At 35.0% G+C, this 25,451-nt stretch overlaps 1 protein-coding gene across 1 annotated transcript in view; it reads right to left on the bottom strand.

The window, feature by feature from the left end:
* CPS1 (carbamoyl-phosphate synthase 1, mitochondrial) overlaps window positions 1-18,789 on the bottom strand; it is a 165,038-nt gene extending 146,249 nt beyond the window's left edge. The window contains exon 1 of the mRNA XM_006872744.1: window positions 18,531-18,789. Coding sequence (XP_006872806.1) covers window positions 18,531-18,650 — 120 coding nt within the window. The 5' untranslated portion in view covers window positions 18,651-18,789. The remainder of the gene's footprint in view (window positions 1-18,530) is intronic.
* Window positions 18,790-25,451: the final 6,662 nt, after the last annotated feature.

The raw sequence follows: 25,451 nt of genomic DNA, 5'->3' as shown, positions 1-25,451 counted from the left end.
GGATAAAGAGAAATACTTTTAACTGACGGTATATGGAGGGGATTATAATCAATGTAATGAAACAAGTTATATGAATTATTGAATGTGAAACTGATGATGTACCCTGTAAACTTTCACTCAATCCACAATAAAAACCTTAAATTAAAAAAAAAAATTACTCATAATAAAGAAATACTTTAAAGCATTATTATACATTCAGTTTTCAGGAGTGTCCAGTGATGAATTGAAGAATCAGCAAAAATCTGTTGTGAGTAGCCTTTTCATTATGTTTAGCTAGCTGTGCCATTCTTAATACCTTAAATGTAATCTCCAATATAAAGATGTTATGCTAGGAGGGGCATTGAGGAAGAAAGGGGTAAAGAAGGAAAGGGTCAATGGATTTTCATAACCAGGATATGCATATTGAGTTTGCTGCATGAGAGTGTCCAAATTCATTTGTGCAGATTGAAAACAAATATCAAATTATTCATAACAAACTGTTCATTTGTATCAATGTGCTAGATATTTCACATGTGAGAGAGCTGACAATTCTTGAATTTGATAATGAACTGTCTCCTTCCTTATTTCACTTTGCAAATACAGGCAAAATATGACGAAGCTCTTCTTACTTCATGTATTCTGAAATATGGCAGTCTGGGAATACAAGGCCTTAGTCCTATTTAGTTTTAGAGTAACTTCCATGTGGAATGATCATTTCACGCTTCCCATATCATTCTGATATATTTTTATCAGAGCATCTTCAGCAAAAAAAGGACTAAGCAGAATTCAAAAAGATCTGGAATTACTTTAAATACTGGAACTATTCATTTCTAAATCACCAAAATTGATTAACTCAGCATTTTTTCGTTCATCTTACTGAATTTGAAATTTGAATCTAATTTGCTGTAGTCTTTCTCTTAGTCAATCATTACAGAGAAACACTGGGAGGCAACAAATTCTAAAGCCAATCTACTCTGACTCCTTAGTGAGATTGAGAATGGTTTTAGTTTGGTATAAACTCACTAGACATGAAGAACAACAGTTCTCCTTCCAAATTAGAAATGCATGTATGAGTATTATTTATAGATGGTCACTGATTCACTCTATTCTTTTTCTTGACATGGAATGAAGTCAATTGTGTTACTATTTCCTTATAGTTCTTCATTTTACTTTTTGTCCTCCCGGTCTTTTACTAACATTCCAATAACATTCAATAACTAGAGTCTTCATATAAATTAAATTCCATGTGTAATACAATCCACTTAGTGATTCAATTTTAACTTAGTATTCATTTTCATTATAGTATATTTCTTCAAAATTAACTAAATGCAGAAGAAATTTCAAGCATATCCTTCAAATCCAGAGACACTTGTCAATAAAAATCCCATAACTTTTCAGTCATTATCTAATTCACATTTTCATTTAAATACCTCAAAGTCAAAGGACTATTTAGATTTCTGCTGTAGTTATTGTTACCTTCTATCCATATTCAGTTAAATTAACAATAAAATGCTCAACAATAACAAAGAAGATCTGGGTTGTGTCTGTGCTGTTTTAAGATCAGCAGTTCAGAGCTATTTAAACTGATTTTATTAATCAAATGTTGCAAATTCATGCTTTTCCACCGGATGTTATTTATCAACCAAAAATTCATAGCCAACTTTAAGGTAGAGTGGAGAGGAACCTTACCACAAGGGACAGTGGAAATCTCACTTCAATAAGGTTATAAATCTTGAGTTAGACAAATGTTCAGATCATAGGTTTTGAAGGGCATAATAATTATCCATTAAAAAATAATTATATATCAACTATGCCCTAAATAATATTTCTCAAATTTGCTTATATAACCATAATCTAAATTGCAAACCAGTGCAGAAAAACATTTCATAATCAGAGATTAGTGTAATTTCCTATCCAACAGGTAAAGGGATTATTTCAAATATAGAAAGTATAAATTTCTGGAGATATATTAGGGAAAAAAGAGAACCAACAGATTGTGGCTAATCATCACTCCCAAAACGCTTACATCCATTTCAATAAATACATATTCCTGACTGTCTGAAAGCATGTTCTGTAGGAGGGAAAAAGAGAGAGGATAGATGAGGTTTGACTAGAGAGAGAGCAAATTTTACCATTTCCTCCTACCCTTTGCCTGGTAATGTAAATTTCACTGTGTTTGTTCTTTTGTTTTAATCCTTTGATTTTAGTTTTACACAGGAGCTCAATTTTAAAGGGCAAAAGAAAATGCCTCTGAAGACTTCATTAAAAAAATATATAAATAAAGGTTTTGCAGATCCACTAAGTGTAGACTCAGGTTTGTCCAACTTCTTAGCCTCATTCCTGCTATCTTTTCCTTCCAACTGTCCAAATTATTCTTCATGTTAGAAACAAGCTAAGTATATTGACAAAATAAGCAACGTAGTATTTCGACCTTCAAAGTTAAGGTTAAACAAAAATTAACACTTATACTTTATTGGCCCTTATCCAAATACATGGAGTCTTGGTGTGGCTACGTAGCATCAGAACTGGACCGCTAGCCACAAGGTTGGTGGTTCAAACTCACCAGCTGCTCTTGAAAACTTTACAGAGGGTTGCTATGAGTCAGAACTGACTCAATAGCATTTATCAACAACAACATCCAAATACATAGCGAATTTCTCCAGTTAGATGATATCAAGGACTGAGATACTGTCTGCTCTGTCCAGCATGGTGCTGTAAGCAGGCAACACTGTCTATGTAACGGATGGTTGGGGAAATCACTTTTGCACTTTTCTGAATTCACACCTGGCCCATGAAGTAGCTTTCAGGGACACGGGATGATCACTTAGCCCCTGATCCATAAGGGAGAAGTCGTATCAGTGATTGGTGACTTTCGGAAATAGAACTGATTATACCAATGTCAGTACTTCTAGACTGGTTTTTGAGAAACCTGCTCTAGGTTGTACATCAGGATAGGGGAGCTGCAGTCATGGGTGCTTATGTTTCATTGGAGAAGGACTGAGGTTGGTATAAGAAGCCTTAATGGTTATAAATACGTAGTTCTGGTAGCATAGTGGTTACAAATCGGGCTGCTAATCTCATGGTCAGCAGTTCAAAACTACCAGATGTTACGTGGAAGAAAGATGAGGCTTTCTGCTCTGGTAAAGATTTACAGCTTCAGAAACCCTGTACAGGGTCACCATGAGTAGAAACCAACTCCACAGCACATAACAACAACAACAATGGTTATAAATATAAGCCCTGTTAGTGAAACAGTAATAAAACTAATATTTAGATATTTAGATCTCTGTATGTTTGACATCAATGATATATTTCTCAACTGATTCGAAATTAGAAATTGGAGAATAGGTGTGAGTATCTATCACATTCAAATTCTATCAGTAGTAGATATTTAGCAAATACTGGTTGAATAAATGGCTATTAGGTGGCAAAGATGTTGAATAATTCAATTTGTGTTTCTCTAGAATGTAGCAGATGGCATTGCAAATTCTAATCCTGTTTTTTTCCCAGTCAGTGTTTTGATGGATCCTCTTAGGCTTTGCTCACAAAGCAGTGGGCAACCAAGAGTTGCAAATCAGTTCCATGTAATTTTTTCCTTTCCTGGGAGACCAGGTAAGAGAATAAATAACAACTGTTCCAATAATATTTACTTTTCCATATTTCACCAAATAAAGATGATGGGTCATATAATTCCTATTTTTACAGCCATCACATCATAAGTAAGTTTTATTCAAATTTCAGTGAAATTACTTCAGTCATATAATCTGCTGTCTATCAAAGTATTGCTAAATGATAAATATAATTAATTCAGCAAAAGAGGAAAAGTTACAAGAAATAAAAATATAAGTATATGCTATTCTACTCCATACCCATCAATCTATCACTTCTTTTAATAATGAAAAGTATTAAACATTTATTTTAATCTCATACTTGATATAATTGTTAGTATTGAACACATTTCAAAGTCTTCTTTCATTTGTTTTATTTTTGTTTGACCTGTTTTCTAAATGTATTGTTGTTGTTAAGTGCTGTAGAGTCATCTCCAACCCATAGTGACCCTGTATAGGGTTTCCAAGGAGTGGCTGGTGAGCTTGAACCAACAACCTTGTGGTTCAAATGACTTTCAAGTCCAGTGCATTATCCCACAGTGCTACTCTAGCAATTTTACAAATATTTCAGACCCAAAAATATTAGTTCCTTGCAGTTTTAGTTTCTTTTTAGCATCTTTTCCTAACTTCTCTTATGAGCAAAGATTTTTCTAATCACATATGGTCATAAAGGCTAGATAATAAAGTTATTCCAATAATTATTCCTCTTATTAAAAATATATTTACTTCATCACACAATGTCTATAATTCATAGTAGTCATAATAGCTAAGAATATGTTCTATTTTCTTGGGAACACTAGTGGTTATGTGGTAGAGTTCTAGCCTTCCATCCCAGGGACATGAGTTTGAGTCCCAACCAATGCTCCTACTGTCATTCTGTCAGTGGTGGATTGTGTGTTGCTACGATGAACTTGCACGGATGGCACAATTAGTTACAGGCTCAACTACTGTACAGGGTTTCTGAGGGTGTAAATCTTTACGGGAGTAGAAAGCCTGATCTTTCTCCCGCGGAGCAGCTGGTAGTTTCGAACCGCTGACCTTAAGGTTTGCAGCCCAATTCATAACCACTACGCTACCAGAGGTCCTTACTAACCAAAATACTGGCTGGAATACACCAGAGGCACCTCAGAAAAAAAAGACCTGGGGATTTGCCAAAAAGTAACAGACTTAAGATTGTGTAGAGTTCACTTCTACTTCTCATACAGATGAACATCTTGAGTTCAAATCAACTCCATGAAAACTGCTTTGTTTTTTTGGTTGGCTGTTGTTTTTTTTAATATTAAACAGGTTTCTAGGAGTACTGGTAGCATAGCAGGTGATGAGCTGAGTTGCTAACCGGGCATCTAAGTGCAAGGTCAGCAGTTCAAATTTACCAGTCACTCCACAGAAGAAAGATGAACTGTTCTGTTCCCGTAAAGATTACAATCTCAGAAACACTATACATGGTTGCTCTGAGTCAGAAATGACTCCACAGCACATACCCATCAACCACCATCACCTGAAAACTGCCAGCATATAGCTGATACCTTCAGAAGAAGCTCCAGATGCTTTTGAATCTGTATTCTTTGTCTTCTTTTAGTTGTCTTCATTATTAATAGCTATAGTCTTGGTGTGGCTCTGGTGGGTTAATGCACCAGGCTGTAAAGCCATTTGAACTACAAAGTCAGTGGTTCAAACTGCTCCTCGGAAACCCTATACAGTGTTGCTATGTGTCGGAACCGACTAGACAGCACTTAACAACAACATAGTCCTTTTATGTTAACAGAAATCTAACACTCCTTCTGGAAAAGAAATAAAATTGTTGAATCTGGCATACATATACTGAAACATTATATTTTCCTCCTTTTACTCTTTATCTAAAATGCTTGCCAAATTTTATTTAATGTCAGCCGTCAATTTGCTTTCATTCATTAATGTAGTCTTGAATTTATAAGTCTATGTTTTTAAACCAAGTTCCCAAATATTTTATAACTAATAAGCAGTCCATTTTTATCACACAACACCCCAAAAGACTCTGAAAAATGTATTTGACTTCAAATGAAATCATAAGCTACATTGGGAAACTATGCTTTGGAGTATGACCCTCCATGAGAACCCCATCGTCGCCCCATCCTTCAGACGCCATTATTAATAGCTATCATGTATGGGTCGGAACCGACTCGAAGGCACTTAACAACAACAACAACAACAACAATCATGTATATGCTCTGTACTGTCTCTAAAGCTACTAATAAGTATCTTTTCTAATCCTCATCAAAAATCAAAGTTGATGATAGTAACATACTCGTTTTATAGATAAACTAACTGAGCCCTAGAGAGCTTAAGATCATTCACCAGAACATGCAGAAGCAGCAGTCTGTGCACCCAAGTAGTCTGACTCGGAGTTCACAATCCTTCCTTGTTCTACAAATATTCTTGTTCTTGGACAGAATATGTGCAAAATTCCAGTTTAAACTGAGTTAAATATTACCCTTTATTCTAAGCTTATTTCTATGCTTACTTGTTTTTTTAAGTGGGGATGAGAAGCAATTCAATTATAAATTCCCTTTAAATTTATTTATAAACACTTTAATTTAAACTTGTCATGCATAAAACTCAATATGCCCAAAAAACCCAAGAATTACTTATCTATAAATTGGCAGAGTGAAATGTCAAGTCACTAATCATTGCTTATTATCTTAGGAGAAGCAATGGTTCCTGAAAACTAATCACAGTGACTTCAAAGTTGGTGGTTCAAACTCACCAGCCAACCTATGGGAGAAAGGTGAAGATATCTGTTCCCATAAGAACTTAACAGTCTTGGAAATCCTATTAGGGTTGCTACAAGTCAGAGTCTACTTGGTGGCAGGGGTAGGTAAGCATGACTTCAGCACACAACTGCCTAAAATAAAATTTGTACACACATTTCTCTATGGTTTCTAAAAATTTCTTGATTGACCTTAATTCAATGCTCAAATTGTAACTGCAATTTTCCACCAATAAATACAACATCTCCATCTATTTAAAATATTTGCCTTCTTCCACACACACATAATAATGCTTGCAAAACCTGTAACAAAAAACTACCAAAAGAAAAAGAAAAAAATCCAAGAGTTTGTAGCCAATATGAATATTTTTTCAAAAGTATTACTGTTAGTTTATATTCACAGTTTGACTTTTAGCCCTAGTGTATATAGACATTGCGAATCTGGAAGTCAGTTCGATTATAAAATAAGAAGTCAGAAAACATTGGCTCCTTGTTGCTTTTATTTAAATCTAATGATTAAAACCTGAAATTAGTAGTCTCAATAATCACGCAGTTCTGATAACTGCATGAAGTGGACTGCTAACTGCACAGTTGAAAGGTTCAAGTTCACCAGCCTCTCCTCGAAAAGTTTCGCTATGAGTCAAAACCAACTCAACAGCCTCTAACAACAACAACAATGTAGTCATGGAAGAAGCAATGAAGAAATCAAAAATCATATTGCATTAGCTAAATCTGATGCTAGCAACCTCTTTAAAGTGTTAAAAAGCAAAGATGTCAATTTAAAGACTAAGGTGCACCTGACCCAAAACATGCTATTTTCTGTCACCTCATATGCATGCAAAAACTGGACAATGAATAAGGAAAAACAAAGAAGATTAAAGCCTTTGAATTATAGTGTTGGCAAAGAATGCTGAATATGCATGGACTGCTAGAAGAATAAGCAAACCTGTCTTAGAAGAAGTACAGTCAAATGTCCCTTAGAAGAAAGGATGGCAAGAATATATCTCATAGGCTTTGGACATGTTATCAGAAGGGACCAGTCCCTGGAGAAGGACATCATGTTTGGTAAAGTAGTGGGAACAAAAAAGAGGAAGACCGTCAGTGAGATGGATTGGCATAGTGTCTTCAACAATCAGCTCAAACACGGCAACAATTGTGAGGATGCCTGAGACCAGGCTGCATTCTGCTCTGTTGCACACAGGCTTGTTATGAGTGGGAACAGACAACAAAATAGCCTAGGAATGACATGTTTCTTTTATCTGTACATTTACAGGAGGAATATCCACAAGGTATAGATTTTTTCCATGTGCATTAATATCTATAAAAGATAAGGATTAAATGGGGTAAATATGAATTTTCCTAGGTATGCAATTAATACATTTCAATCTTCTACTTTTTAAATTTTATACTTCTTTTTAAAAATGAATGTGAATTGACAACTATAAACATATATATGATTCCCATTCTTAGATTTTTTTTAATGGTCATTTTAAACTGACTTTAATAAATTGAACAATCATTGGCTGTTGTACTTTTAATAGTTATAAAACCTACAATTATTTCACAAATTATAAGTAATTTGATGAAAATACATTTCTGTAAGAGTGTTTTCTGTATGCATACAAATAGAAACTTTAATGATTTCCAGTAGTTATTATTTTTTTTAATCTGTCCATTGTGGACATTGTTATGGCTGTTTTATCATCATAATATATTTCTTTATTTTATTATTGTTTGAATAAAATTGCAAAACATGGCACGGCCAGCCAACGTGACAATTTCACCAAACAGCCGCATCATTGTAAGGCTTTTTGTTTTTACTAAAAATTAAAATTTATTGAGTTTGAAAATTGAATTTTATGAGTCAATTGTCATTTCTCCTTAGATGATCGATTGATCGATTGATTGATTGCCTTTGTGAGACCACTAATACATGATCAGAATTTTCCACTCTAATACTGTCAGTATGAGATCAAGTTTAAAAGTGTAAATATTTCAAAGCATTTTCCAGAGTAAGAACAATGTCACGACTACTAATGGGAGGCACACAGCTAAATACCCCCTTCAAAAAGCTTTGAAGGTACGTCCCTGGTGCTCAACTTACTTAGAAGGCACAGCCGTCAGGAATTCCCATTTAAAATTCAAGCATCATTTATAATTTCTCCTATGAAAGTATGTGAAATAGCTTACTGTTCAGTATCATGATCTTAAAAATCATTTGATCCTTGTTTATTATCCTGCATTCTACTACCAGTCTTTGCTAATTTTATGGCTATTGTTACTTCACTGTTTTCTTTGGACTTCCATTTCAAGATACTGGAAACAAATCAATATAAGCCTTTGCTTGTAGTCTAAAATAGATTATAGTGAACATCTTCCCCACTAGACTTCTGCATATTTGGAGTTTACAGGACTATAAAAGCAAGAAACTAATTGAAAAACAAACACAAGCCTTGTTTTGTTACAAATACATAACACTATTTTTACCATAAAAGAATGATCTCAATTATAAATAATCATTGTCCCCAAATGTCTTATTTATATAATTACTCACTGTATTATAAAATAGATCTTTGTGGATTCTTTGATTTGAGCAGTCTGTTCTCAAAATGCAACCAATATAAAAAGAAGGAATGGACAAGAATATAATGTTGATGTTGTAACATGAGAAAGTACAATACATAAATGGGCCTTTGAATAAAAAATAAAATTAGAGTAGGATATGTAATCTAGAACATTCTAAAGATAGATCCAATGACTGGTTTCAGGTCTATACACAAAGTAACAAAATATGAAATTAGTATCTATTTGGTACTTGGAGCTTATTAAAATTCAAATCAAATTTGCTATGTGGCTATTCCACTTGTGTTCAAAGCAGACAACCATGTTTTCTTTAGTTAGCTGCAGCATTTACACATCTATAAAATGGGAAGAGCAGCATCATGCTTCTCTTGGGTACAAGAATTCACCAGTAAAGTGTTCTGAATGTAAAGCCTCAAGCTAATTTAACAACACGTTCCATAAAAGATTTGAATATAAACTATTATAGCTGCAATAATCCCCTTAAGCTAGTAATGGAAATGAGAATGTTTTATTCTGAGAATCGGACTGTATTACTGTTGAATCATTTATGTATGTAAATTATTTGTAAATCAGAATAAGTAGAGACCCATGTGTTCATTTCTATTTTCACTGTGGCCTAAAGCTAATAACAAATCTGAATCTTGACCCACCTGGTGTTTCTTGTTGTTAGTTCACTTCAGTATTCTTCCTCTTAAGAAATCAAATAAATCTGTACCAAGCTTTGAAAACTAGGACATTAAACATCAGCATTTATTTCAGATGAGTGTATAAATAGCATGGTAAAAAGTTAAAAGTTTAAAGTACTTTCATTGAGAATGAAATCCTGCGTTTCATTCTTGGAGTTATACTATCCAATATGGAGGTGATGGTGGTGTGGCATGCCGTTGATTCTGACTTACAGCAATCCTTGTCTAGGGTTCCCAAGGCTGTCAATCTTTACAGGAACAGGAAGCCTCATCTTTCTTCCGCAGAGCACCTGGTGGACTCTAACTGATCACACTGCGGTAAGCAGCACAATGCATAACCCACTTTGCTACCAGGGCTCCTTGCTATCAAATACAAATATTTAAAATGCAGAATCATAGCACAATTTGCATTGTCCTTAGAATATTTAATGGGACTTCCCTGTAGCTATACTGCCAAACACTTTAGGATTTCAAAGCACTATTTACAGCAATGATCAGTTAAACCTTAAGACATCCTAAGTTAATACTAAGTCATCTACCTTCAATTAAACATGAATCAATATTGGTAGAAAAAAAACAAAATCCCAAGATTCCTTTACAAAAATAATTCTATATTCTATATTTCAGAGACAAGATTCTGATTCATGGTTAATATTTACTCCAGTTATGTTTCTCATTATAAGTTAAATACTGCATTAAATGTTTTATAGCAAAATATGTCTATAAAGTGTACATTTATTAACAAGCATTTACTATCTGCTATGTGTGACAAATCATTCGGAGTCTGAGAGGGTGCGACAACCTATTAAACTAAGTGTTAGTTTATGGTAACAAATTAATATGATCTTGTATTTAGTTCTAGATCGCAGAGGAAATTTGTTTAGTATAATTATTTAATGGTGTAGCAACCCTGCTGATACATTGGTAAGAACTTCATATTAGCCAATAATCTCCCTATGTGATTTAAAATATCAATGCCTGGTGACACCAGAGATGGAAGCAGAGATGAGGCCAGGGAGAGAGGGAGCAGCTGATGACTCTAGACTCGTGGAAAGAGAAACACTGAGAGCTGGCAGCCAGGAGGCAGGCTTGCAGAATGTACCCTTTGGTTGTTTAAATTATTGTATATTCCTGAGTGTTTTTGTGTATATCTCACCAACCTCTCCCCCTCCAAAAAAAGAGAAAACGGAAGCAAATACTGCTGAATGATGTTATGGAGGAGATTGAATCTTTGCAAAGAAACGATGGTGTAAAGCCAATGTTCTCCCATGTACACTATCACTCTTCACAATAAATTTTTTAAAAAATCAATGCCTGGTACTTACTTAATTGAAAAAGAAAAGAAAGAGAGTAGTCTTGAAACTATTTTTATTAATTGATCATTTCAAATCATTTCAAATGAAGAAAATCAGTTATAAATTAGAGACCACTGGAGCTGGGGAGTTCACCATCAAGTTTGACATTGGTCTTTGTGGTTTTCTTCAATCCTCAGTCATTGTAACTTAAAACAAAACAAATATTGCTGATGAGTCTATTAAGATTCTTAGAGACCCCTAGGAAATTCCAGTTATATTAAGGGTCTTACTAGAAAACTCCTCCCAGAGCCTTGAAGTAAATTCTGATTGGTTGGATGGATGCCACTCACTAAGTTCTGACTCATAGCGACCCTGTATAGAGTTTCTGAGGCTATAAATCTTTATAGGAGCAGAAAGCCTTTCTAACTGACCATTATTTTCAAACATCGCTTAAGATATAACGAAAACTGTCTCCTACACCATCTCTCCTTTGGTACAAGTTTGAAAGATGAAGGAAAGTCTAATGAAGAGGTGAAGGCAAAGGAACAATTTTCCATTTCCATCAGAATAGGATTGAATTTCACCTCTAAACTCACCAGAAAGCCTATGTAAATTGTGACTTGAGGTGCCATCAAAGGAAGCATGAGTATAAGATCAGAGACAGTATTTTAGCCATCTTGCCAAGCCAGAATTCTGCTTCTGATCTGGGCAATGGCTAAGGGGAAGCAATGAAACTCCTAAAGTGCAAAATTCAAGGAAACACTCCACAATCTTTATAGCATCTCTTAAATCTAGTGCCCTAGGTTTCCAAAAGGACAGAAAATAAAAAGAAGACCAAAATCGAGGTCAGAAGAGACTCTGAAGCTTACCCTTGAAAATAGAGACCCTAAAGGGAGTGGAAGAAATAATTAAACAAAATAACTCAACAGAAGATTTCAAAGGGCAGCTCAAGAAGACAAAATAAGTATTATAATGAAATGTTCAAAGACTTGGAGTTAGAAAACAAAAAAGGACGAAAATGCTCAACATTTCTCAAGCTGAGAGAATTGGAAAAAATCATTCAAGCCTGAATTGCAATATTGAAGGAATTCTGTGAGCAAATAACTGAACAACATAGAACATATCAAAATAAGATGAAAGGAATACACAGCTACCTGGCCAACCTAGGGGAAGAGATTCATCCTATTCTAAAAAGAGGTGATTCAATAGAATGTGAAAACTATTGAACAGTATCATTAATAACACATGGAAGTAAAATGTACATCAATGTAAGCCTATTCAGGAAAGACTTGAATGAAGGATATCAGTGCTGTTATCAGATGGAACTTGGCTAACAGCAAAGAATACCAGGAGGATCTTTACCTGTGTTTTATTGACTAGGCAAAGACTGTGTGGATCATAACTAATTATGGATACTATTATTCAGAATGGGAATTCCAGAGCACTTTATTGTGATCATGAAAAGCCTGCATATAGAACAAGAAGCTGCCATTAGAACAGAACAAGAGGATGGTGCGTGGTTTAAAATCAGGACAGTTGGATGTAAGAGTTGTGTCCTTTCACCATACATATTCAATCTGTATGCTGAGGAAATAATCCAAGAAACTGTACTACATGAAGAGGAATGTGGCATCAGGATTAGAGAAAGACTCACTAACAACTTGCAACGAACAGATAACACAAGCTTGCTTGCTGAAAACAAAGACTTGAATCACTTATTGATGACCATCGAAGATTACATCCTTCAATATGGACTGCACCTCAACATAAAGAAAACAAAACTCTCTTCACAACTTGACCAATAGCAACATCATGATAATGTTGAAAATACTCAAATTGTCAAAGATTTCATTTTACTTGAATCCACATATATTTCCATGGGAGCTGCAGTTGTTGTTGTAGCTCTTGTTAAGTGCCGTGGAGTCAGGTAGCAGTCAAGAAATCAAAGGATGCAATGCATTGGGCAAATATACTTCAAAATGCCTCTTTAACATTAAGAAGCAATATATCACTTTGTGGATTAGGGTATGCCTGACTCAAGCCATGGTATTTTCAGTTCCCTCATCTGCATGTGAAATCTGGACAATAAACAAGGAAGATCAAAGAAGAAGAATTGATGCCTTTGAATCATGGTGCTGGAAAAGAATACTGGATGTATCAAGGACTTCCAGAAGAATTAACAAATCTGTATTGGAAGATATATAGCTTGAATGCTCCTTAGGAACAAGGATTGTGACACTTTGTCTCACATACTGTGGACAAGTTCAGGAGGGACCAGTGTCTGAAGAAGGACATAATGCTTGGTAAAGTGAAGGGCCAGTAAAATAGAAAAAGGTCTCTATGAAATGGATTGACTCAGTGACTGCAATAGAGGTTCAAACATTGCAATGATTGTGAGGAAGGTACAGGACTGTTGGGTTTGGGTTTTGTTCTATTGTATGAAGGGTCACTATGAGTTGGGACTGAATCAGTGGCACCTAAAAGCAGCAATAGGCTTTTTCACTCACCATCTCTTACATTATCTCTTTCAAGAGTTTTATGCCAAGAAACTAAAAATCTGACGGCACTGTTGATGGCAAATAAATGAGTCTATACTTTAGAAGGGCCAGGCAGTGTTTTGTTCTGTTGTGCATAGGGCCACTATAAGTCAGAACCATTCGATGGCACCTAACAACAACAACAGCAGCAGCATACTTTAGAAAGTGAGAATAAAAAAAGTGGAGAACATAAAAATATTCAAAAGATATTCCATCTCACAATTAGAGATATAGTGTCCATGAAAATATGTATAACTCTCAATCATCCAAGCTACCTATGCATTAATTTATTTGGGATTGGAACATAATTTATGATTTCAAAAGTTTGGATTATGGGTGAAATCTAACTTTGAAACATATCTGCACACAGTAAGAGTCTAATAATATGATGTTGTTGTTGTTACGTGCCGTCGAGTCGGTTCCGACCCATAGCGACCCTGTGCAGGGTTTCCGAGGGTGTAAATCTTTACGGGAGTAGAAAGCCTCATCTTTCTCCCACGGAGCAGCTGGTAGTTTCGAACCACTGACCTTAAGGTTCGCAGCCCGATTCGTAACCACTTAGTTATTTTTAAATGTGTGTATTGAGCCTATCCATTCCCTACTTCCAATACATGCAAAGAAGCTTCACTATAATAATGAACTCTTTTCTAGAAATGTCTTTAAAGCTACTACAATATAACTAAATTATTCTAATTATTTAACAGTTTTCATAGTTGCCAATTTCTAGTCAAATAACAGTAACTTCTCTTGGTTCAGCTAAATAGATGCTTTTATATTTGAGTCTGACTATAAGATCTGAGCAAAATGAAAATTTTGCAAAGGGACTAATGACTCCTGGACTCATTCCTATCTGAAGTACCAGAGACAAGGACACTTGGACTGTTAGGCTCCTAACTGAATTGTAACATAGGTAATAAATTTTTTAAATGAGTAGATTAATATTAGAAGCAGTACTTATTGAATGTTTTCCGATTCATAGAAAACTTAACCGTTTCCATTTAATCGCTTTAATTTCTAAATTCATTTAGAAATGAAAATAGAACTATTTAGTCTTAGGGACTTTCTAAAACTTTTAAGCTCAGAATTTTGAAATGTGTAAGTTTCTTGAAATAAAGAACTATCCACTTGGTATTCACTTTTCTCCATTTATTATTCTTCTTGAAGAATTATGTGATAGAGGATCAAGGTTTATTTGTTAAATGAATCAACAAGTGAAGGAATGAACTTGGATATTATAGTTTACTTCCTGACTTTGGAAATTAATTCACCATAATGAAAAAGACTATTTTCCTTATGATCCTTGAGTCTAAAACAATTTAAAGAATATCTTCCTAGAAATAGTTTCATATTAAGACGAAAGGAATTATAATTATAAATATTTGAGAATTCTGATCAGACATTTTGTCATTGCAATAATCTGTAGTCCATGAAAAACAAATTCTGATCTAACCTTTCTACTAAGTCTTTCTACTAAAATGTATAGAGCAGAGATTTGAAAAAGTATCTACTATGTGCTTTTAAAATATTGTATTTCTTTCTATGTATCAAGTATATATAATAATCACCACAATCCTTTGAGTAAATAGAAGTCTACTTATACTCAACCGGTAACAAAATTTCATGTCAGAGAGCTGACTTTTCCAATGTCACAACTTTTAGTAAATGCATAAATGAGGTTAGCAGCCACATCTCTTTACTCTTGATTCATAGTATTTCCTGCTGCATAGTTACAATTGACTGAATGTGTCAGTGAACACTGAGCAGTTCTAATAATACACTGTTTTCAAGTTGGCCACAACTCATAACAACACAGAGGACAGAGTAGAACTGCCCCATAGGGTTTCTAAGGCTGAAATCTTTACAAAAGCAAACTGCTACATCTTTCTCCTGAGAAGCAGCTCGTGAGTTTGAAGCACCAACCTTTTGGTTAGTAGTCAAGGTCTTAAATCACTGTGCTACCAGTGCTTATAAACATTTTCAATACTCATAGAAAAAGATTGTGGTCTCTAAAAGTTTTATATTTGATGGTTTGTTGTTCATTTATCTCCTAGATATCAACTTCTAAAATAATCGCCTTGACATTCTTTCCTCTCCTTTCACTATACATGAAATACAATTTTGTTTATTGCCAAGGCATGCTTCTTAAGTATTGTTGTTGTTGTTGTATGCCATGGAGTCGGTTCTGACTCATAGCTCCGACTCATAACGACCCTGAACAGGGTTTCCGAGGCTGTAAATCTTTACGGGAGCAGAAAACCTCATCTTTCTCCCATGGAACAGTTGGTAGTTTCAAACTGCTGACCCTGAGGTTAGCAGCCCGTTACACTACCAGATAAGCAAGGAAGGACCATGTGAAAGTGCAGGTTCATCACTGCTGTCATCAAACCCACTCCCTCAGTCTGTTCCCAAGGAGAGAGGAAGAATGTCCTTCAAACACTTTGAAAAAAGTAACTTAATTCAAAGGACAGTGCTTCTAGATCTGATGACAACTATCAATCTATTTACCACATAACTAGCTACAGTGGTACTAACCTTCAGTGACTCTGTTCTCACATCCTTTACTGATCATTCTATAGCTCACTATATCTTAACGATTTTAGCTACCTTTAAAATATGATACCCTTCTTTACAAAAAACAAAAAAATAAAGTTGAATATAGTTTTCTAGGAGAGTTGAGTTTTAAAAATGAAGACAATAAGAGAAGTAAGTAGAGGACTGTTTCCAAATAAGTGAATAAATAACACAAGTCCCCTCAGACTGTTGTGTGGAATTTTCATTCACTGTGGTGCAGCTCGATAACACCCATTTTTCACGCCTGGCATCCCTCCAAACTTGTGGTCAGTAATGATTGAGAGTGAGTGATGCCTTTTACATGCCGTGATGATGGCTTATTCCTCCTAGAAATTTGTCATTCTTGCCTGTGAACTGTGGCAGACCCTTAATACAGATCTGCCACCATGAGCTAGAACAGCTTTCTCTGTAGTTCAGCCACTGAATTAGGTCAGTTTGTTGTGGTGGTTGTGGTAGTTGTGGTTGTTGTTGTTGTAGTGCAGAACACTGATTATGATCTTGGAGATTTACCTTCTAATCTCAGACACATCAACAAAACTTTAAGTAGTTACTCAATTTCTCTCTGTCTGGTATCTAATGAAGATGTACCTACTCACTGTTTACTTCACAAGACTTTTGTGAAAAGAAAAATATATTCCAGTGACACCACTTTGAAGACTTAGAAAGCATATATAACCCTAGATATATTATTTTCATTACTCTTTCTTATTCTTTCTGAGGTGATATATGACTAAATCAAAAACAAACCAATTGCTGTCAAGTTGATTCCAACTCATATGTATTCTGTGCATTAAAGTAGAACTTCTCCATAGAATTTTCTTGGCTATAATCTTTATGGATGTGACCATTAAGCCTTACTTTTATGGGACCACTGGGTGGATTTGAACCATCAACCTTTAAGTTAATTTGTTGGTTGGTTGGTTGGTTGGTTGGTTATGTGCCACAGAGTCAGTTCTGACTCATAAAACCATGTATACAGTTTCCAAGGCTATAAATCTTTATGGGAGTAGAAAGCCTTATCTTTCTCCTGTGGAACAGTCAGTGGTTTTGAACTGTTGACCTTGAGGTTAGCAGCCCAACTCATTTGTGCCACCTAGAGACTACCCCAGAGATATTATTATCATTAAACCTAATGCAAATATTCACCCTGTTAGTTTATATCTAGATGTTGTATCTATAAAATTGCAATGTTTTCAGCTACTTTACTACAATCACATGAAATAAAGACATGATTTTTCCTGGATTTTACATTTTGGAATGGTATTTCCTACATTTCTGATAGCTTCTTCTCAATGTAAACTCCTGAGATCATTAACATGACACTTTCATATCTCTAGGGAGTTTGGTAGTTCTCTCTCTCTTAGTTTCTGTGTGTGTCTGTGTCTCTTTCCATCTCATCTCTCATTCTGTTTCTTCCCCTTTCACTCCTCATTGACTTCTCACTCACGCCACATGCCAGTAAAGGTTACAAGAATGTAAGGACATTGATTAGCACTGCAGATGTCACTCAGGACAAAAAACCTACTGAATCCTGACTTAAGCAAATGAGCCAGTAGGTATGGAAGCATCTGGAAGATTTTCAGTCAGCTCAGTAAGTATACAAAGTATAAACAGAATACTCAAAAAATAGGACCTTTTTTTTGAATCAACAGAGGGTGTGTTTTTTTTTTTTCCTTTTTCACTTTTTATAAGTCTTACTACTAATGAATCGGTATATTTAAAGCTACTGTGGATTCCTTAATGATGATTCACTAATTTTAATTAGCAAAGTTCTTATGGAGTGATTTCAGACTTCTCAGGTAATAAATGTCTTCATAACATTATTGAAAGGGTCAGAGATTCCAATTGGAATTTCATAATTCAGGGATGGGTGTTGCTTAATTTTCCCTTCCTGAGCCTGCCCCTCATTACAGATAAAGTTGGTGGGACTCAATTATCAATTATTGGCCTTAATGTCTTAAATTGTAAAATGAAAATCACAAAGTCAGCCCTCTAAAGGAACTATAAGCGGGTAAAGGGAAAAAGAAAACATAGTGTCTTCACTGTAACCTTCAAACATCAGTGTTCTATAGACAGATTTTCTTTCAAATAATAAAATTGGCATATCAAAGAGAAAATTTCCCACTGAACCAATAGGAAAAAAAGAGCTCATCACTCTTTCTACCATGATGCCACTCATATGCATATAAACAACTACATTTTTGAACCCAAACTATGACCTATGGTATCTGGGCAGATAGATTTAAATAATGTTTATTTTCTAAACAGTACACTTAAACTTTACATGTACAAGGAATTGCAAACCATTCTTACATTTGATGGAAACTACTATGATTTTAACTCACAGCAAGAAAAAAACAAACAAACAGCATTTGCTGAATCAGGATGTTCTATAGTAAAGCAAATATTATTTAACAATTTGAAGCTGCATTTAAACTTGTATTTGCTTCACAAAGGACACCTTTGCTGCCCTGCAAACCCCACCTACATAGTTTTATCAGCAACAATTGAATAGGGAATATTACCTTCACAGAAAGGAGCCTGATGCCAGGTCTTGAAATTTTCCATTGGTGGTGTGCATTAGTAAAGCCAAAACCAGTCTTCAGTGTCTTCACTACTTTACAAGCTGTCAAAATCCTCGTCATTTTGAAGATGTTGATTTGCAACTAAAATTGAATACAATTACATATACTTAAGTGATTTTTGTTATATAAGATTTTTAATTAATGTGAAAGACCACTGAGGGGCAGATGCGTGTTTAAGGCTGACTGCACAGCGGTCTTTGAATTTCTATTCATTCTGTCATTAAATGTCCTTAGCCATAGCTCCTCCTTCTCTTTAACCCCTCCTCCTAAGGTAACATCTGGAGATGTTCCATGGACATGTAATACAAATTGCAACATATCAAATACTACCTTTTCCTGCTGAAATAATGCTAGTTTTGGAGAAAACCAGTCATCTACCAAAGGAATTGCTTATGCAGCTGAATAGAATGACCTAGAAACAGTGGTAGCTGCAAAGCCTTAGTAGCTACTAAAGAGTAGCAACTATCTAATAATGCTAAGGATCAAAGGCCTGTTCTTGTGTTAGATCTGCCTAGCTTACCTCAAAAGAGATTTTGAAATTTCCATAAGGTCAGCAGTGCAAACTCACCAGTTGCTCCTTGGAAACCCTATACAGGGTCACTATGAGCCAAAACTGACTGGACAACTCTTACAACAACAACATATTGCATTCTAACATATAGTGCATTTTTCTTCATTACAAATGTAAATGTCAATGAATCAGTAATATCAAGTAGAACACAACTAGAGTGAAGTAGTCTATTATATCCTACTTAGTTTCTAAAATCTGTAAGGTGTACCGGAAACAATGGCAAAGACTGACTAATATAAGCACTATTAACACTGGACTTCGAACTCCAAGGCTTGCAGTTCAAGCCCACCAGCTGCTGTACAGGACTAAACAGCCTCAGAAACTCCATGTCATTATGAGTCAGCACCAACACAACAGCATTTAACAACAATAATTTACATCACATGTTTTTAGATATTAAATGTTATATATCAAATTCTCCACATGTGAGCAATGGCGTATCATTCTGAGATGAAACAATTAAAGATCCTTCATCTGTCCATATAAAGTATAGGATTAATATAAATTCTGTTATAGATATACATATATATATGTATGTATGTATATATATAAATTCTGTTATATTTAAGGATGTATAAGTGTTTAACCACAAGGTAGGTAATTCAAACCCACCAGCTGTTCCTCAGAAATTCTACACAGGGTCTTTCTGAGTCAGAACAGATTGTATAGCACTTAACAACAATGACACAATAAGGATGCACCAGAAAGATGGCAGGGGTGACAGTCATTGTACACAGAAGGGACAGCATATATAAGTGCATGGTATTGTTAATAAGTGGTCACTGAATTGACTTGTAGTGACTGTATGCATAACAGTACACAATACTGCCCAGTCCTACAGCATCGTCATGATTGTAGCTACATTCGAGTCAATTACTGTCATGGAGTCAGTCTATCCCTCCCAATTGAGGGCTTACCTCATTCTTAACTTTACCAAACATGACATCATTTTCTACTAAGTATAACAGCAAAGAGCCATGAAATAACATAGCATACATAGATTAAAATGCTGAAAGACTCTGATAAAGCCTAGAATTCAGGAAGGGAACAAGAACTATATCATGGGAGATTGTGTGTGCCTTAAAAAGGTCCACCTAAATTATGAATAATATTCATGGTAGTCATAGAAGGGGTCCTGAGCAAAAAATTAAGATGAAATTTGTGTTAGATAAAATTAACGTAAAATGAACTTAAGGAAGGTAAACCTAGAGAGAAGAAAATTCCCAACTGAGAACTTAAAAGGATAGATAGATGGATAGGTAGATAGATAGATGATAGATAGATAGATAGATAGATAGATAGATAGATAGATAGATAGATAAACATATAATGAGAGCTGTCTTTCCTTAATTACAAGAAGACACATAATCATTAAGAAAAAAATTCTAAGACGTAAAATGTATTTAAATCAGTCATAGTCCCATTACTGAGACATACAAATGCAATAAACATTCTAGTGTGTTTCCTCCTTTCATTCCTTGTTTTAATTCAATGAGGACTCTGGAGTTTGAACAAGAAAAGTCATTACGCAATGGTTTCATGATCATTTAAAGAAGTTACTAAAAAACATGATGAATTAAACATGGTTTTCCAGACACATATAAACAACTCTGGGAACTAATTCCATGACTATAAAGCCTGACGAGATGCAGCATGAAAGTTGAAATTAGCTTTCATTTTTGTCAATAAAACATCTTGGATGCAGAGTCTGGTCCATGTTTCAAATCACCAAATTGAAAGAGAGGAAGAAAATTTGACAAGTTTCGTTCAATATTCTGAATTAGCGACAGAAAATGCATTTGCTGTGATTCTACAACCATCTTGAAGACTGGAAAGGCCAATAAATTAAATGATGAGTAGTTTTAGAGTTGAGTGTTCAAGATAAACTGAAACATACAACTGAGCTTTAAAAAAAAAAAAAAATGTATTAGTAAGGGAGTTAGCATTGTTGCTGATACTAAGTGCCATCAAGTCAGTTCTGACTTATAGTAACCCTGTCATATTGGGTTTCTGAGGAGCAGCTGGTAGGTTTGAACCATCAACCTTGTGATTAGCTGTCCAGGGCTGATCCTACAGTGCCACACCAAGAGTTTACATTAAGACAGATCAAAAGGGAGAGATTATAAGAAAAAATTCAAACTAGGTGTGGAAAGTTGACTGGAAATGTTGCACTTTTATGAAATTTTGTTTTCAAAACATTTTGTTTTCAAAACATTTTAAAGGAAGCCACTTTCCAGTTTAGAATCATTAATTTGTTTTTTTGTTTCCCTCTGTTGTTGCTAAGTGCTGTTGAATCGATTCTGAATCATAGCAACTCTGTCCATATAGGATTTCTGAGGCAAAACTAGTGAGTTTAAACCACTGACCTTGTGGTTCAAACCAACTTTGTAGTCCTGCACTTAGCCTACAGCACAACACCAGGAGTCTAAGAGCATATTTATAGGGCTCTCTCCTTATGGTTCTCCTTAGCAAGGAGGATGACATGACTTTGGCTCACTTACTTTAAACACTGGTCATCAGGAAAGACCAATCAGTAGAAAAAGTCATGTTTGGTAAGCTGGGGAATCAGCAAAAAGAAGGAATCCATTCATGAGATGGACCGACCAAAGAGTCACAACAATAGACTGGAAAAGACAAAAGATCATACACTATCAGAAGGTCATGCAATGTTTCATTCTGCTTTACTTTGGGTCACCATGAGTCTGTCATCAATTCAACAGCAGCTAATGACAACATAATAGCTCACATAAACTGTCTGCATATAATAACTAAGAAGAGTGGCATGCTTACCTACATGCGTGCAGATACACTGGGTGGTTCATCTCTGTACAATCCCATCCAGATTATTAACAACCAAATATGTTCCAACTTTGGTAGAGTAGGAAACATTCAAGTACTATCTTTATGTAATCTTGAAAAAATATTTAATTTCTCCCATAATTTGGAAATGCTATATATTCCATATGATAAGTACTAGACTGTGAACCACAAAGCCCATGGTTCAAACCTCCCAGCTACTCTGAGGGAGAAAGATGAGGCTTTCTGATCCTGAAAATATTTTTTTAAAAGCCTTGGAAACTCTATACAGATTTGCTATGAGTCCGAACAGATTCAAAGGTACTCAGCAACAACGTATATAAATGTATGCGTGTATGTGGAATGAGAGACAGAGACAGACATTCTTAAATAATGTGATTGTTTTAGTCTTTTTTCAAAAATAGAAGATTCAGGCTTCCAAATCCCTTAAACCATTTCATATAAATTGACATTGGGAATCTGATACTGAAAATGATAATGTATCAGGGCTAAGTAGGATTTCGAAAGTATGGTGGCTCTGTAGGATAAGCGCTGAACTTTGAAGCTCCGTATCCCTATAAAAGATGGCTGGGAGTTGGAAATGACTCCACAGTGATTAACAGCAAGAATTAGGATTTGGAGTCATGATGTGGCACTGTAGGATAAGCACAGGGCTACATAATTGCAGTAATGACCAGGCAGTTTTTTCACTGTAAGTCAGAACCAACCCAACAGCATCTAACAACTGCCAGCTTTGATCAACACTGTCAAATTTTTTTCCAAAGAAATTGCTATAAATGAATTTCCCTTTCAACATATGCTCACAAATATTAGATGCTTGTACAGAAATTTGAGCAGAAAATAACAGTTTGCCTTAGTTTAAATTACCAGTGAGGAAGTTCCATGTATTTTAAATTAATTCTACTTCTTCTTTTATCCACTACTGTTTACATCTTTTTGTTTCCATTAAATCACGCATACAAGTACTCACAAAAACTTCTCCAAAAGAAACAGAAAAAAACAAAAAATACTCATTGGACAGCCTCTGGCTGTACTAATTTCAAGTATCTTCCTCATTTGGAAAATCTACTGATATAAGTAAGAAAAATCCTACCTGCTATGAGTTGGGAAGAAATAAGACCAGCTCATTCTGGAAAATAAAGGACTCAAGTTTGGGAATGAAGAGAAAATATCCATACTCTCTTTAAAAGTACAGAAACTGCTGACTGGCCTTTAGAAGTGTGTCTTGCTAGGTAATGAATTAGAAACAATTCTGAGAAAGTCATGAATCTATCAGAATGTCTTTAACAGTAATACTAGAGATGCTTCTGAAAAACAATGAGTGTATGAATAGATTCCTATATAACTGAATTTCTGATGAGATTATTTAAGCAAAACAATTGAAATTATGTCCGATAGACATAAAGATGCTTGGTTTCCAAGTGTGACACTGTAGGATAAGTACTGGACTGCTAACTGCAAGGTCAACAGTTCAAACCCTACATAGGGTCACTATGAGTCAGCATCCACTCAACAGCACTTCACAACAGCAGCAAAGATATTAGGGATAGGAAAACTCAATCATCAATTAAAAATTCTACAAAGGCTATTTAAAAAAAATAATAATGTTAGATAGAGTAAGAAGCAAGAAATGCTTAGAGAAAGAAGCAAGATATGCTTAGAGAACAAATAAATTCACAAGGACAGGAGAACCATCCTCAAAGAAAGTTCTACTATTTTGTATTTGAGGAGTGATGTTTGAAAATAGAATATAAAAGGTAGCAATATTTATTATGGTTCATTTCTACTTTTTTTTAGCCTAAGTAATATAACAAGGAACACTGCCATAATGTGAGGGTATGGACAGAGAATGCTACTCTTGACAGAATGTGGTGTGGATTTGAGCCAACATAAAAGGCATATATTTCTGTCACAGAATCCATAACAAGCTGAAAAAAGGATTCCTCAAACAAACAAAATGGCTAGAAAGAAGACTTAAAAGTTCTTTGACAACTGTACGAATATGTAAGGGACCAATAATGAACATAGACAGGGAATAGGTGGTTGGGTGCTGGGGTTTTTTAATAAACAAATGTCTTTGGAAATCCAATCATTCATTAACATCCAATTGGCATTTTGAGGGGAAGAAAGGAAGGAACCAATTATGATGGATATGCTTATCAAACTAACATTTGATAGCATAAAGGTGGAAGCAAAACAAAGGAACTTGAAAAATGAAGCTGGAGAAGAGACCTTGTAAAAATGGTTTCATTCATTTAAATCCAAGGCACATGTGATTTATAACCTAGCATAATAAAAAGGCTATCATTTATAAGATCTTATCTGAAAACACCTTAAAGTGAATAAGCTAGTCAGTATAAGCAGGATGTATTTCTAAAGGATAGATCTGGTTGTACTAATTTCTGCCTTATCAAAAAAAATTATATATATATATATATATCCACTACATCAAGTGGATATGTTAAGGGAAATCTATCTGAATTCAAGAACACTGAGTGTATATTCTAAAACAATGTTAGGTGTATACACATTTCCTGAGATGTATGTGCAAACCAATTACTGTGAATTTAAAAAGCCATAGTGAATGGACCAGTGAATTCATTAACCAAGCTTATTATGTTTGTGGAATAAGAAGAACAGAGTTGACAATGTCTTAAAAAGTTGGTTTCAAGTTCACAGTGATGTTGGCATAGTCAAACACAAACAGAGCAAAGCGTACAGAGGAAGGTCAGTTTTAAGTTAGTACACCAAAAGGAAAGGAAATAAGCTATCAATATAAATTGTGGGGAACGGGTTCTGTGGAGATGACTATGACGTTTGAAATCATGTCATGTAGGTTTTCTGATGACAGTCTTTCAATCCTTTTGAAGGCCAACAGGAAGAAAGCAAAGAAACTCTTGGGTGTTAAATAAAAAATGTCCTACAGTAGAAACTGGAAAGTTAGAATTTATCACCACACTATGTGAGGGGGCTTCAAAAAGTTCATGGAAAAACTACACAAAAATTTGAACTTTTTGAAGTGTCCTTGTATTAACATATTCTTTCTCTCTGTCTCTCTCTCTCTGTCTCTCTATAAATATATATATATATGTATTTGTTGTTGTTGTCAAGTAGATTCCAACCCATAGTGAACCTGTATAGGGTTTCCGAGGAGCAGGTGGTGAGCTTGAACCGTCGACCTTGCAGTTCAAACGGCTTTGCAGTCTGGCGCATTAACCCACAGCGCTATATATATAGAGAGATAGATATATAGATATAGATATAGAGATAGAGATAGATAGATAGATAGATAGATAGATAGATAGATAGATAGATAGATATTATGGCGCATTAACCCACAGCACCATAATATCTATCTATCTCTCTCTATATATATAACACTGTGGGTTAATATGCCAGACTGCAAAGTCATTTGAACCAGAAGATTGGTGGTTCAAGCTTACCAGCTGCTCCTTGGAAACCCTATACAGGGT

Source organism: Chrysochloris asiatica, unplaced genomic scaffold (assembly GCF_000296735.1).
Source record: "Chrysochloris asiatica unplaced genomic scaffold, ChrAsi1.0 scaffold00212, whole genome shotgun sequence".
NCBI classification, from domain to species: Eukaryota; Metazoa; Chordata; class Mammalia; order Afrosoricida; family Chrysochloridae; genus Chrysochloris; species Chrysochloris asiatica.
The sequence above is the reverse complement of the archived record's forward strand: the minus strand, read 5'-3'. Positions and strand labels throughout refer to the sequence as shown.